Raw genomic sequence first — 12,185 nt, forward strand, 5'->3', positions numbered from 1 at the left:
TATATATATATATTTATTTATTGATTTCAGAGGTTTCTCAATGTATGAAAAGTGCCTTTACATTTGTGGCAGGAATTTACAGTAAGAGATCATTATTGGTGAATGTCTGTCCTTTTTTTTTTTTCTTCAGGGCAAAAAAGTATGTGCTTCCTTTCCGTTAGCTTTGTGAGATAACAAAAAAAAAGTCTGGTGAGGATCAACGGGCTCGCCCTTCTTTTTTTGGTCTTTACATCAAAAACAAACTCCAAGAGGGAGAAGCGACGGTGGTTTGACTTTGTCTTGAAAAACTCAAGGAAGAACTCTACAGTTTTAACAGTTTTCTAGCAGTCCAATTGGAAGCAACTGGAGCACAGATCGGTTTATGTTCATCAGCTTCCACCTCCTTCTGCTCTGCCTGCGTTCTTCACTCATATTTCCCCGGCTCTCTTGGAACATCAGACCTGGGAGATCTCTCAAAATTGCCGTCCATCATGCAGCGGCCGGTGTAGGGAAAGTAGCAAGCCAGGCCTGCATATGGAGTAAGGCGGTTCCCAAAGGCAGTTACCCCATTAAGCTGTCTGAACTCAAGGGTCTATGCGGAAAGCTAAAAGCTTGTCAGAGTGTTGGTTATTCAGGGTGCGCAGGTCCGGCAGACGAAGCAGCAACTTTGGGAAGAGTGTGCTGTCGTCTGGGCGGCGACTGGTGATGAGTGAACGCAGAGCTTTTATTAGATTCTCCTGCAATTGCTCTACTGCGCCAACCTCCACTATACCAGAGCGATCTAAAAAAAGAAAAAAGGAGCAAACAAAGTAGCATTAGACATAAGAAATGTGTTTGTGTGAGAAGTATGAGCTTGTATGCACATAGCTGCGTGACTCTTACCAGCAGATACGAGCACGACAGCCATAAAAAGTGCCATCTCATCTGGTTCCAGACCCAAAGATCCTAGCTTCTCACTGAAATCAAACATGGAATCCAATAATGAGCCCATACCAAGGGCTCTCAAGGATGCCAGTGAGTATGTCTGTCCGTTGAGGAAGGTCACCGTCCTCTCTTTGGGGTCAAACAGTGAGCAGAACCTCACCATGAGAACCTGTCAGCAAAACAAGAGCAGTTCAGCATCGAGGGAAAAAGAAACGTAAAAAGAAAAGCCCCAAAGACACAAATCGTATTCAAAGAGGCATACCTGGAAAGTACCAGATTTGAGCAGCATGACCTGATCATGCTGGCTGAGATTCTGGAAGCCTGGGATGCTCTTTGCAAACTCCACCACTTCTTTAACAGCAGGGGTGAAGCACTGGGAGAAAGACTCCCACACCTCCTGACTGGAGCGACTGGCCGGAGCCACAGGACATGAATTAAGTGGGCATGCCTGCAGAAGACAGAGAAAGAGAAGCATTATGGGCATTTTATTGACTGGAATTTAAAAAGGCTTTCATAGAGTCAAAAGGAGAGGGAGACTCACCAGAACCTTGGCTCCTCCGTTCAGCTTCCAGGGACACTGGTTTTGGTTTGAGGACTCTCTGGCTGGGAAACCGTTCTGATTGGCTGCGTAGCCCTGAGACGACATGTTACCGCTGACAGGACACTGGTTCTGATTGGAGGAGAACGTGTACTTGGCGTTGTCGACGTTTGCGTTGGTGGTGCTTTCGCTGCCTGTAGGTGGGACGGGGAAGTTAGGGGGGACGTGGTAGTTAGCTGTCAGGTTCGCCTGCTCCACCTGAACTGCGTGCTGCGTCTGGGCAGTCGCGTGCAACAGGGCAGGCTCCTGCGCCGCGCTGTTCTGGAAAGAGGAAGCGCCAAGGTTGCCGTTGCCAGCAGCCATCTTGAGTGGTTTCTCGTTACCGTGGTAAGACTGCATTATGGAGCCGGCTCCTTCAATCGTCTGGTTCTGTGGACTGCACGGCGCATCGGGAGGAGGTGACACCTCCATTTCCATGGAAGCCGATTCATTGAGACTGTTCATGTAGCTCTGCATCTCATCCAAAAGCCTCTGCTTCTCCCGCTTGGGAATACGCCCAAAACGCACAGCTGAGGACAAAAGCAGACAGAAACGAGCATCTCTGTTAGCATCTTACAGCACTGACACTTGTATGCGTAAAATGTTCACATTCAAACAAATATCCTACATGTGGCTCTCAAACTCTAATCTAGATGTATTACTAATCCCAAGATCTCTCATCTGTCTCTGACTATTCTTTCTCCATCACAGCTGTTACACCATACTACAGACCCAGAAGCCTCCATCTTTTCATCCTCCTCTTCAGCCTTTACATTCCTCCCTTCCCCCCACCTCGATGCCCTACCTCCACTGACAGTCCTATTTATAGTACACTGTATGCTACACCACCTCCTCCTCCCTCACGAGTCCTTCTCTTTCTGCCTTTCAGTGAAGCGCAGGCTCTCTCTTTTTTTCCTCTAGAAGTAGGTCACTGGGTCAATACCACCAAACGTGGTGTCATTAGCAGAGTGACACAGTGGGTGATGAGTGGAAAGGTCAGAGGTACGGAAAGGCAGGTGAGAGAGCCGAAAAGACAAAGGGTCGAAGGCGGCTGATCAAAAGTCAATTTCATGCTGGCGAGTCGCAGACATCAGCCGAAAACCAGAAAGTGGGTGGAGCTACCTTTCCCATGAACGTTATGTTGTTATTATCGTATTTTTCATTTACGGTGTTTTGTGTGCTTATTCACAAAATATAAATGTTTCAAATCTGATGAATTAGCAGTTGATTTCTCGCTTCTGGCTTTTTTGGGGGGGGGTCAGCTAAAAATGTTTGCACCAGAAAGAAAAAAAAAAACGTGATTTATTATCACCTAGTTTAGCCATCTTCCCCTGGAGATTTAACTCCTGAAGGTGAAAATAACACACAAAAGCTGATTACCTGCAATCATATGTTTAATATTCAAATTGAAGCAGTGTATGTTTTTGTGATTAACTGGACAGAATAATATTAAATCTCAAATGATTTGAAATGCCCGTGTCGGGAAAGAGCGTACGTGACTGCGAACGGGAAGGGTAATCAACAACTTTGTGCCCCAGTTTCCTAAAATAAACTAGTATTTTTCACAGTTTCTACATGACTGATGACTACTGGGACTCTCCAGCTCCTCTTGCCATTAATCAGAGAGCAGCGCAAGGAGAAAGGGAGGCAGAGGAGGACAAAGACAAGAGGAGGAAATAGTGGAAAGGAGATAAGTAGAAAATTCAACTTTTTGATGAGGAGTAAGGCAAGTGGCTTTGACAGTGGGATTATGCCTTTGTTGTAAGCTGTGACAGAAATGAATTTGGACTTTGTTTTCGCATCTTGTACAAAGCGGATTAAAACGATTCACTGTTTAAGCCAGTGTAAAATACTGGTGGGAATAAATCCATCAGAATTTACTTATGTCTAAATATCTTCATGCAATGACATGATCTCTCACCATCTCTGGACATGCCCACGGAGAGACACTTCTTGAAGCGACAGTGCTGGCACCGGTTACGGTTCATGCGCATGATGAGACAGTTTTCATTCTTCACACACATCTTGTAGTGGATATTCTGCTGAATGCTGCGCCTGAAGAAACCCTGCGGAAGGAGGGTAGGAAGAATAGAGGCTGTGAAGGGTGTCTTTTGTGTCATTGTGTTTTTTGTACACAATGAAAAGGAAAGACGTGGCATAATATAACCTTTCTTTGGTCTCACCTTGCAGCCCTCGCAGGCATGCACGCCATAATGGAACCCAGATGCGATGTCCCCGCACACCTTACACAGAAGCACCATACCTCCAGTTTCTGTGAAAGAGGAAGTCACAACGGTTGTCAGGTGAAGAAACACAATGAAAAACTGCTGATGGCCAAGGAAGGAGGAGAACAGGGAGGAGGGTGGCGAGTAGGTACTTACTGGTGAACGTGCCAGTGAAGCCACAAGGCCTTTTGGCAACGGTGGGATGGTTGTAGGTCGGTGATGACACCGTCATAATTTGCGCAGCTGGAGCACTGTTAACTTCGGGAAACTGAAAGACCATTTTCGGGGAAGGTGTTCCTCCCCCTGGCTCCCCTCTTTGCTTCAAGGCTCCGATCTCCTGAAAGGAGACACCCTCCGGGGATGAAGGCTGCGAGTGGGAGGAGGGCGACTGGGTCTGGTATCCACTTGACGGGCTGCCAGGACTCGGACTGGCACTTCCAGACGAGCCAGCGTACAAGATAACACCACCTGAAAGAGCACAGAGGGTCCAAAACTCAGTGCACAGGCACAAACTAGTAGAGAGTTGAAGTGTTGAGCAATCATCTGCTTTCATCTGAGCTTACTTGGCAGACTTTTGCAAACACAGACACAAAACCCTGACCTTGTTGGGACAACAGAAATTTGATCCGATGAACAATTTAGAAAAGAGAAGAAAAAAAAAAAGAAAGAAAGAAAAGTGACAGCTTGAGGAACAACAACTCTGACCGGGATATTTTTGTGCAGTCTTTTCAGTTTTTAATCTGATAAGAATGAGATAAGGGGAAAAATGCCCAAGTCCTGCCGAATCATACCTTCAAGTAACCTGCTTGACAATGCTTTTACTGATGAGTGATGGAAAAATAGGAGAGGTAGTAACTGAAATAGACACAGCATGCCATCTAGTTAAAGATCTACATCTCTCAACTGTCACAAACAATCATAAACTAATAAAATAGCCTACGATATATCACATCACACACACCAAACCTTCTGGAATAGGGAACACCATTAAATACATCATATCATATTATGACAGTAAGTCACTGTATGTTCATAATGAGAGCCACAGAGAGTTCACAAACAGGCCTTTGTTTATGGATATCAGATCAAGTTGGAAATGCCCTATTACTTCTAAACACAACACCCAAACCCCTCCGTCACCACCACCACCCCCGCCCTTTCCTTTGCAGACAGTGTTCCTCCCCGCAAGATGAAAGACTGCCCCTCACGTGCAGGCTGAGCCAGCCAGCTCCCTGCATGCTTGCTTTCAGAACTGAGTCTTTTCTACACTCCCTCCGCCTTTCCCCCCTCCCTTTTTCTCTTATCCTCCTCCCTTCCTCCCTCCCCTTTCCGGCTCCGGGCCTGCAGACCCATCTATCCGCCAGCCACCTGACCAGGAGCTCACATGGACTCTTGACACAGTTCCCGCCTGGCTCACAAGGCTCTTTGCGCAGTCCCGTGTAGACAACAACAGCAGCAGTGCCATAACAAGCGCTAGGGCAGATCACGTTTGGAGTGGAGAAGGCTTTTAATGCTGTGGCTAGAGATACGGAGGAGAGCAAGCGGGGAACGGAACAAGTTAATGAATTCCACTGAGTCACTAGAAACTGCGCAGAGGGCAACAGTCACGTTGTTGCCGGTCACTGTTTTCACACTTTAACACAATTTCAAAGGCTGACATTGTGCTTTTTGTGTGTGCGTGTTCAGATGAATCAGGCTAGAGGGAGGAAAAACCCACCAAGCAATCTTCCCTACCTTTAAAGCTACCATAATTGTTTTAATTTATGGTAATATAAGTGAGTGATTATCTCTTCAAATAATTTAAAGAATTTATGGATTTAGGCTTTCTTTGGTACCCCCCCCCCCCCGTATTTAGCTCACAGTTTGAACCACTTCTTCATTTTTTATCAGATCACTGTGTCAAGTATCCGAGAAGACCTGCCAACTGTAACATTTCCTGCACGCACAATTCTTCACCCAGAAACTGCATCAGATATTCTCACATTATGATTGTGATCATACCTTGTGGGTCAGTATCAAGCTACTTGTAATGTATCAGGTCTGTGAATATACCACCCAAAAGGTTAATGTAGTCAAAGTCAAAAATGCCTGCTCTGTGTGTGGCAGTATTATCCAAAGCGGTGTAAATATAATTAGAATGTCTGCTCTGTAATTCTGTGCACATTTCCTCTCAAGGACCTGGAATCATTTGAGAAAAGTGTGCCCTGTCTCTTTTGCTTTCTCTTCTTGAGAAAACACGTGCTGGATTGCTGTTTAGCTCTAAGTGCCTCCTTAATTCTACCGCTTACACGTGTCAACACTGACTGCTCCAACAGGGTATGCGTGTATGTGTGTGGACGTGTGTGGGGTGGCAGCTCTGGGCAGGCGGTTACTTCCCTGCGCACGCAAATGTTGCTTGTTAAGTTTTTCTGCATGATGTGTGAGAGAGGTAGTTTTCTGGGCATGTGGCTCACCTGCGGAGGGCAGGGTGACATGCTGCAGACACACTGGCTCTTCCACACCCACTTTCTACGCTCAGAAGTCACAACCCCGCCCCGCTCGTCGAGTAGAAAAACATTCCATATTCTGAACGCTTGTAACGATTTCCTGGAATATGGCTTGACTGGGCTACGGAATGAGCTCCGGGAATGTCACCCCCGCTGTCCTCAGGCACAGGTTACAACATGTGACTTGCGGATACACATAGAGCCACAAGAACTACGGAATAAACAATACAACCGCCTCCTTTTTTTTTTCTCTCTTTTTTTTTTGCCAGTCCTCTCTGACTTCCCATCTCGTGTGTTCCCTCCCCCTGGGCATGCACGGACGCCCGTAGAAAATGTGGAAATCATGCTCCATTTGCAACTTGACTGTCCTCTGTCATGTGAACGTTTACCTCTGTGCATGGGCAGTAAGCCTCCCTCCACGTGCAACTACTGGCTTCGTGTCATCTGCTCATTTATGAAGCGTTTGTCATGGAGGATAGTTCTTAGAAGGAACAGCGGGCAGTTTTTTTTTCACATTAGAAGCAGTTGAGAAGATTTTTTTTAATTAACATAATGGAAGAGGCTGACCCAATTTGAACTTTGTTTAAGGAGTTCTCAAGTTCAAAGGATTACATGTAGATCCTCGGGGCTGAGCAATGCAAATGTAGCCTAGAAAAAAAGCATTTATTCTCAGGAGTGACATCTTTTTAATCAAACACAATGAATCTGGTTTCATTTTCCTGCTAGTGCCCAACATATGCATTCATCTGCTTAAACATGTTGCATTTTTTTGTAAGTTGGTCAATAATCACGCTTTGAGATCAAGGAGAGGAAAACTCCATGAAGACTACAGGGTTCATGAGAGCTGGTCATGAACAGCTGCAGTGTTTCTCTGCATTCATTCTCATCACAGAGTCATACCATTAACCACTCCTATTGCAGATTCTTACTGCTACTGATTAGCTTAGTCATTCAACTACTGCACCCACAATCTTTCTGGTACTTTTTCAGTTGAAAGGAGTGAGGTTGAACACGTCACGGCACCCTGAAGCAGGTTGATACCATGACATTATATCCCAATTACACGATGAACACTTATTAAAGTACTCATCTTCCATTTGACTGCTGTGAAACTGAATATGGGCAGCATGGTGGTGCCATGGTTGCCTCACAGCAAGAAGGCCCTGAGTTTGAATCCACCGGCCAGCTGTGGCCTTTCTGTGTGGAGTTTGCATTTTCACCTCTTGCCTGCTTGGGTTCTCACATGTGCTGCAGCTCCCTCCCACCATGCAAAGACATGTACGTCAGGTTAACTGGAGAGTCTAGGTTTACTGATTTTGTGAACATGAATGGTTATCTGTCTCTGAGTGTTAGAATTGCTATAGAATGGCAACCTGTGCAGGCTGTACCCCACCTCTCACCTCCCTCCGTGTGACAGGTGGGATAGGCTCCAACCCAACCATGACCCTGAATTGGATAAGCGGAAGAAAATGGATGGATGGACTGAAAATCATCCAGAAAGGTTGACTAGGTACTATTGATAGAGACAGCTTTAAAATAAATATCCATATAATATTGAAACAATGTGAAAGGAAGTCAGAACAGGTTTTATTGTGTCATCTGATTTTACTGTAACCCTTAGAAATAAATAACCTTTCACATGCTTTGGTCTTTCTATTGCAGAAAGGGTTTATGTGCTGTCATTACCAACAACACCCCATCAAAGCACCAATCTAAACAACTTTATTTATTCTGAATGAAAAGAAAAACAATCAACAGTCCATGTTGACGTGACCTTTTTATCATTTCATTGACAACATTGTGAAGGTTAGCCTTAGTTCATGTGACAACTGCTCAGTGCCCCTATGATAATGACTTCAGTCTGGTATTTATCATGTTATTTTGTTCCATTACACCGCCCAAACAGAAATACCAGAGTGTAATTGAAACGGCTTGGCCTTGTCACCCAAAAAACTAGTTGATGCTGGCAAATGTAGGTTAATATGTTCTTTCACATCCCACGTCCTGTGATAGGCTACCCCCCAAAAAAGGACGCTCCTTTTAATTACTAATGAACATTTAAAATCAGCTATAGTAACTAATATGAGACAGAAGGCTGGTTAAACCCCTCTGACCCACTGACCAATCTACCAACGAATAAAGAGGAATCCCCGTGTGAGCTGAGCGCGCGCACAGTGCGCGCGACAGAGAGGAACAACCGTGAGAGGAGCAGTGTACTTGGAATCATGCGCGGCACGTGGATACTGAGGCTGTGTACACGTGCTGTCAGCTCGAGGCGGGGTGGCTGCGTATTAAAATCAGGTGCATGATTCGCAACATCACGAACGGGTTTTTTATGTGTTGTTTTTTACCCAGGGTGCACGGCCATGGCCACAGTCGACCAAAGACCTATGCCCGTGATGTTTAGATTTAAATTATATCGTGAGATCTAGGTGCAGCGTGAAGTTGCTGTAATGGTTTAAAGCGTTATATCAATAGAGCGTCACTGCTTTATTGCTTTTTTATCTATCTGTTCGCCTATAACAATGGCGCTCTCAGCCAGTGAGCCACGGAGTAAATAGGCGGTTTAACTCTTATCGATTTCATGAGTCAGATATGATCTGTTCATTCATCATCAGCTCTCGCTACATTTAGATCGTGATTCAGGGGCTGGCAGAACTACATGTTTACTCCAAGCGCGGCTCTTGGAGCCAGTGTGGAAGGAGAATTTGGCACAGATTTCATGTTTGTGGAGCAGTGGGCGTGACTCCTCCCTGACATCGCCTCCTCACTTGTGTTTGGGGGAAAGTGCCACGATTGTAACCAGCAAACTTCTAATGAATCACATGTTTGTTAGTTGACAACCTCCCATTGGATGAAAACATCCAGAAGTGGTTTTGGGAGCAAGAACTTTAAGATCCAAAAAAACGCGGACGCAACGCGGGTGGGTCAGCACGTTATTGTTCCTTATCTGTCTGCAGATAAGCCTCTAATGGTGGGGCGACCAAACGTGGGGAAGGCTGAGGGATGACAACGTGCCCGGTCAGAGGGCGTTCAGGGTCGCGCTTCACGTGAGTTTGTTTACATGCAGAGAATCGGAAGTCCGCCGCAAAGACTGGAGGAGAGGACTTCCCTCTCTGAGCTCAGCTCACTCACTCAAAATCCTCAGACTTGCGCAGCCCAGAAGCACCTGGCAACACGCCAGAGATTGCACAGCTGAATTACAGTCATAGGCAAGAGTACAGTGCACAGAAACTCCAACTGCCTATAGCTTAAATAGTTTTCTGGATATCACACATTCATATAGAAGGAGCATAAGATGCAATTAAACTGGATACAAATCCCAAAGCATCAGACATGTCCAATAACTGCAGTGATCTGACATGACTCAAACAGACAATTAAAAAAAAAAAAAATTATAATAATTAAATGGCAGTAAAACTTTATATATTACTTAAATATTAGCAATATTTGATCTAATGCAGCTCACCTGCACCATTACCCTCAAAGTAAACCTGACAGCGCTGCTTGCCAGCAGCTTTCAGCATCGACCACACAATTTAAAGCTTACTTACCACCTGGACTGTTTTCCATGTTTCCCAGTCGATCGGTGTTGTTCGTTTGTTCCGTATTACAGTAGGCGTTTACTGCTGAACTGACTGCCACTTCTTGTCACCGAGGAGTTTTGTTGATACGGGTGAAAGAGTCATGAACTGCCAGGGCATGTAGAGTGTATCCCAAAGCTCAGACCAAAAGCAGCGTGCACAGGGCATTGGGGTTCCTGAGAAAACCCGGCCAGCCCAAAAGAAGAAGAAGAAATAACAAAAGTAATAAAGAAACTATTTAAAAGCAATTCAGATCAGGTCTCTTATTGATCCCGATGTTCTCTCGAGGTGAACAGACGCACGGGGAAGCTCGACTCTCTGTCTGCACAGTGTGATGTCAGACGGATCTCTGTGTAAAAGGGTGTTCTCTGAATTACAGTGGTCCCAACGCGTTCAGCTGCTTGCCATGTACAGTCACCATGAAAACATGATCACAGTGGAAGTAGTTTAAACACTCCCACACTCATCAATAAGCAACACGCGTCCGAAAATAACCAGCACGTTTTCAGGTGCTTGAGAAATGTGACCATTTTTTTCTTCCCTCCCTGCTCTCCTTTTGTGTGTCCCTCCTGTTTGTTGGTGTGCATCAGGGATGTCTCTCTCTCTCTCTCTCTCTCTTTTCTCTTCCTCCCTCTCTGTGTCACGCTCTCTGACAACATTTCACCCCCACTCCTCCCTCCACACCCCCCACTCTTCTTTACTCTTTCTCACTTTCTCATTGGCCGAGAGCCCCGCGTGGAGACGGCACATCGGGCTCGTTCGACACTGGAATGCTGGTCAAAGCTCTGCAGCATGTGCGCGTTGCATGTGAGCTCGCGCTGCCCTACTGACACACATTTTATGCTAATGAGCTGCCAGGGCTCGGCGATAAGAGGGTAAAGCGAGGGAGAGACGGCGAAAGAGGAGAAGAGGTCTCACTCGGGCATCGTCTTCAGACCTCAGGATGAGACTCAAATTTGTTTTCGCCGAGGTTGCCGCACACACAAGGATTTGGTTCCGGGATTTGGTGGTGCAGTGTAGAAAATGAAGATGTCACTGTGTAATTCTTTGAGAATTAAACGGATTCTCAGTCTTGAAATTATGATACAGTTATATTTAGCCACTAATACTTACAAGAAGATCCACTAAAACAAGGGTGTAACTTAAAGTATTTTACAGGAAAGAAGTATTTATACTGTACGCAGTGTTACGTAGTATGGAATTTTCAGGTATTTTACAAGAAACCAGTATATATATTGCAAGTTTAAGTAGTGCACAAGTAATTTTACATTAGAACAAGGGCTGACAGTTCATTAAGTATCCAAGTAACTTTTAAAGGAAAGAAAGACGAAGTAATTATACTGCAAGCTATTTGAAGTAGGGTGTAACTTTTAGGTATTTTACGGGAAAGAAGAAGTAAATATATTGTAAGTAATGTTAAGAAGTGCGTGCCTAATTTTACTCACAGGTAGACAAGGGGGATAGCAATTCAAATTCATACTGCAAGCAATTATAAGCAGGGTGTAACTTCAAGTATTTTACATAAAAACTAGACAAAATATACTGTAAGTATTTTAAAAAGTTCATAATTAATTTTACTTAAGAACTTTTGGGTTAATATAGTTACATTGCAATTTCAGGTGAAATACACTGAAATTATATAATTGTAGTGAAATTACACCCTTACACATGGGCCATATTATACGGTGTTATCAATGTGCACAAAGAAAATCCTGGCAGGTAGATTATATACATATAAGACGATCTATTACAGACTGGATATTGTATTACATAATGTATACAAACAAACTTATTACAGTGTTCAGCAGGGTTAACACAAACCTCACACAGATCAGATATAACAACCAATTTATATGAAGTGCAGTGTAATAAACTAGTGAAACAGCATAATGTGCATGGAGTTGGCTGTGATGTTGAGGATGGGTAAAATCCAGTAATTGTGGATTTGAAGCAGAATGCAATAATCGTCTTGGAATAACGAAGAATAAATGTAAGCTGTTGATAAGGATGGTGGTAGTGGGAAACAGGCTGTTTCTGTGTTTGGTTGCCGTGGTATGGGAGATCCGTAGTGCCAGCTGGAGTGGAGGAGTTTAAAAAGCTTGTTTCCAGGATGTGAAGTGAAGAATATGTGATGATGCTCACTGCCCACTTCCTGGTTTTTTGAGTACAAGTCCTAAAGGGTGAAAAGAAGGGAGCAGCTCACATTTCCTTCCTGTTAGCTGTAATTGTAATTTTTTCTTTGTATATTTCTACACTGTTTTGCGGCTGCACTGAATAAGACCCTGATTGAGTTGCACAAGACAGATTCAATGACTGCAGTGTAGAAGTGGATCAGCAGCACCTGTATGCAATGTAAATAGAATAGAATATTGGGGTAACAACTTTAAGTTTTAATGGGAAGGAGAAGCAA

General features: G+C 44.5%; 1 protein-coding gene across 1 annotated transcript; it reads right to left on the bottom strand.

The window, feature by feature from the left end:
• Positions 1-273: 273 nt before the first annotated feature.
• Positions 274-10,561, bottom strand: LOC102310016 (nuclear receptor subfamily 1 group D member 1). Its single transcript, XM_005924848.3, has 8 exons — positions 9,746-10,561; positions 3,862-4,173; positions 3,664-3,752; positions 3,402-3,546; positions 1,445-2,010; positions 1,166-1,351; positions 862-1,072; positions 274-760 (listed from the first exon to the last, which is right to left on the bottom strand). The coding sequence occupies exons 1-8, from the start codon at positions 9,762-9,764 to the stop codon at positions 564-566; spliced, it is 1,725 nt and encodes a 574-aa protein (XP_005924910.1). The 5' UTR covers positions 9,765-10,561; the 3' UTR covers positions 274-563.
• Positions 10,562-12,185: the final 1,624 nt, after the last annotated feature.

Source organism: Haplochromis burtoni, unplaced genomic scaffold (genome assembly GCF_018398535.1).
Source record: "Haplochromis burtoni strain Fernald_Lab_line unplaced genomic scaffold, NCSU_Asbu1 Contig_79, whole genome shotgun sequence".
In the NCBI taxonomy this organism is placed as follows: domain Eukaryota; kingdom Metazoa; phylum Chordata; class Actinopteri; order Cichliformes; family Cichlidae; genus Haplochromis; species Haplochromis burtoni.

What these genes read in the sequence shown, in the direction of transcription:
- LOC102310016 (XM_005924848.3), bottom strand. An exon ending in CTTCACTGGCACGTTCACCA is followed by an intron (nt 3,753 to 3,861) that starts GTAAGTACCTAC and finishes CCTCTTTCACAG; the next exon opens with AAACTGGAGGTATGGTGCTT. An exon ending in ACGGAGGAGCCAAGGTTCTG is followed by an intron (nt 1,352 to 1,444) that starts GTGAGTCTCCCT and finishes TGTCTTCTGCAG; the next exon opens with GCATGCCCACTTAATTCATG.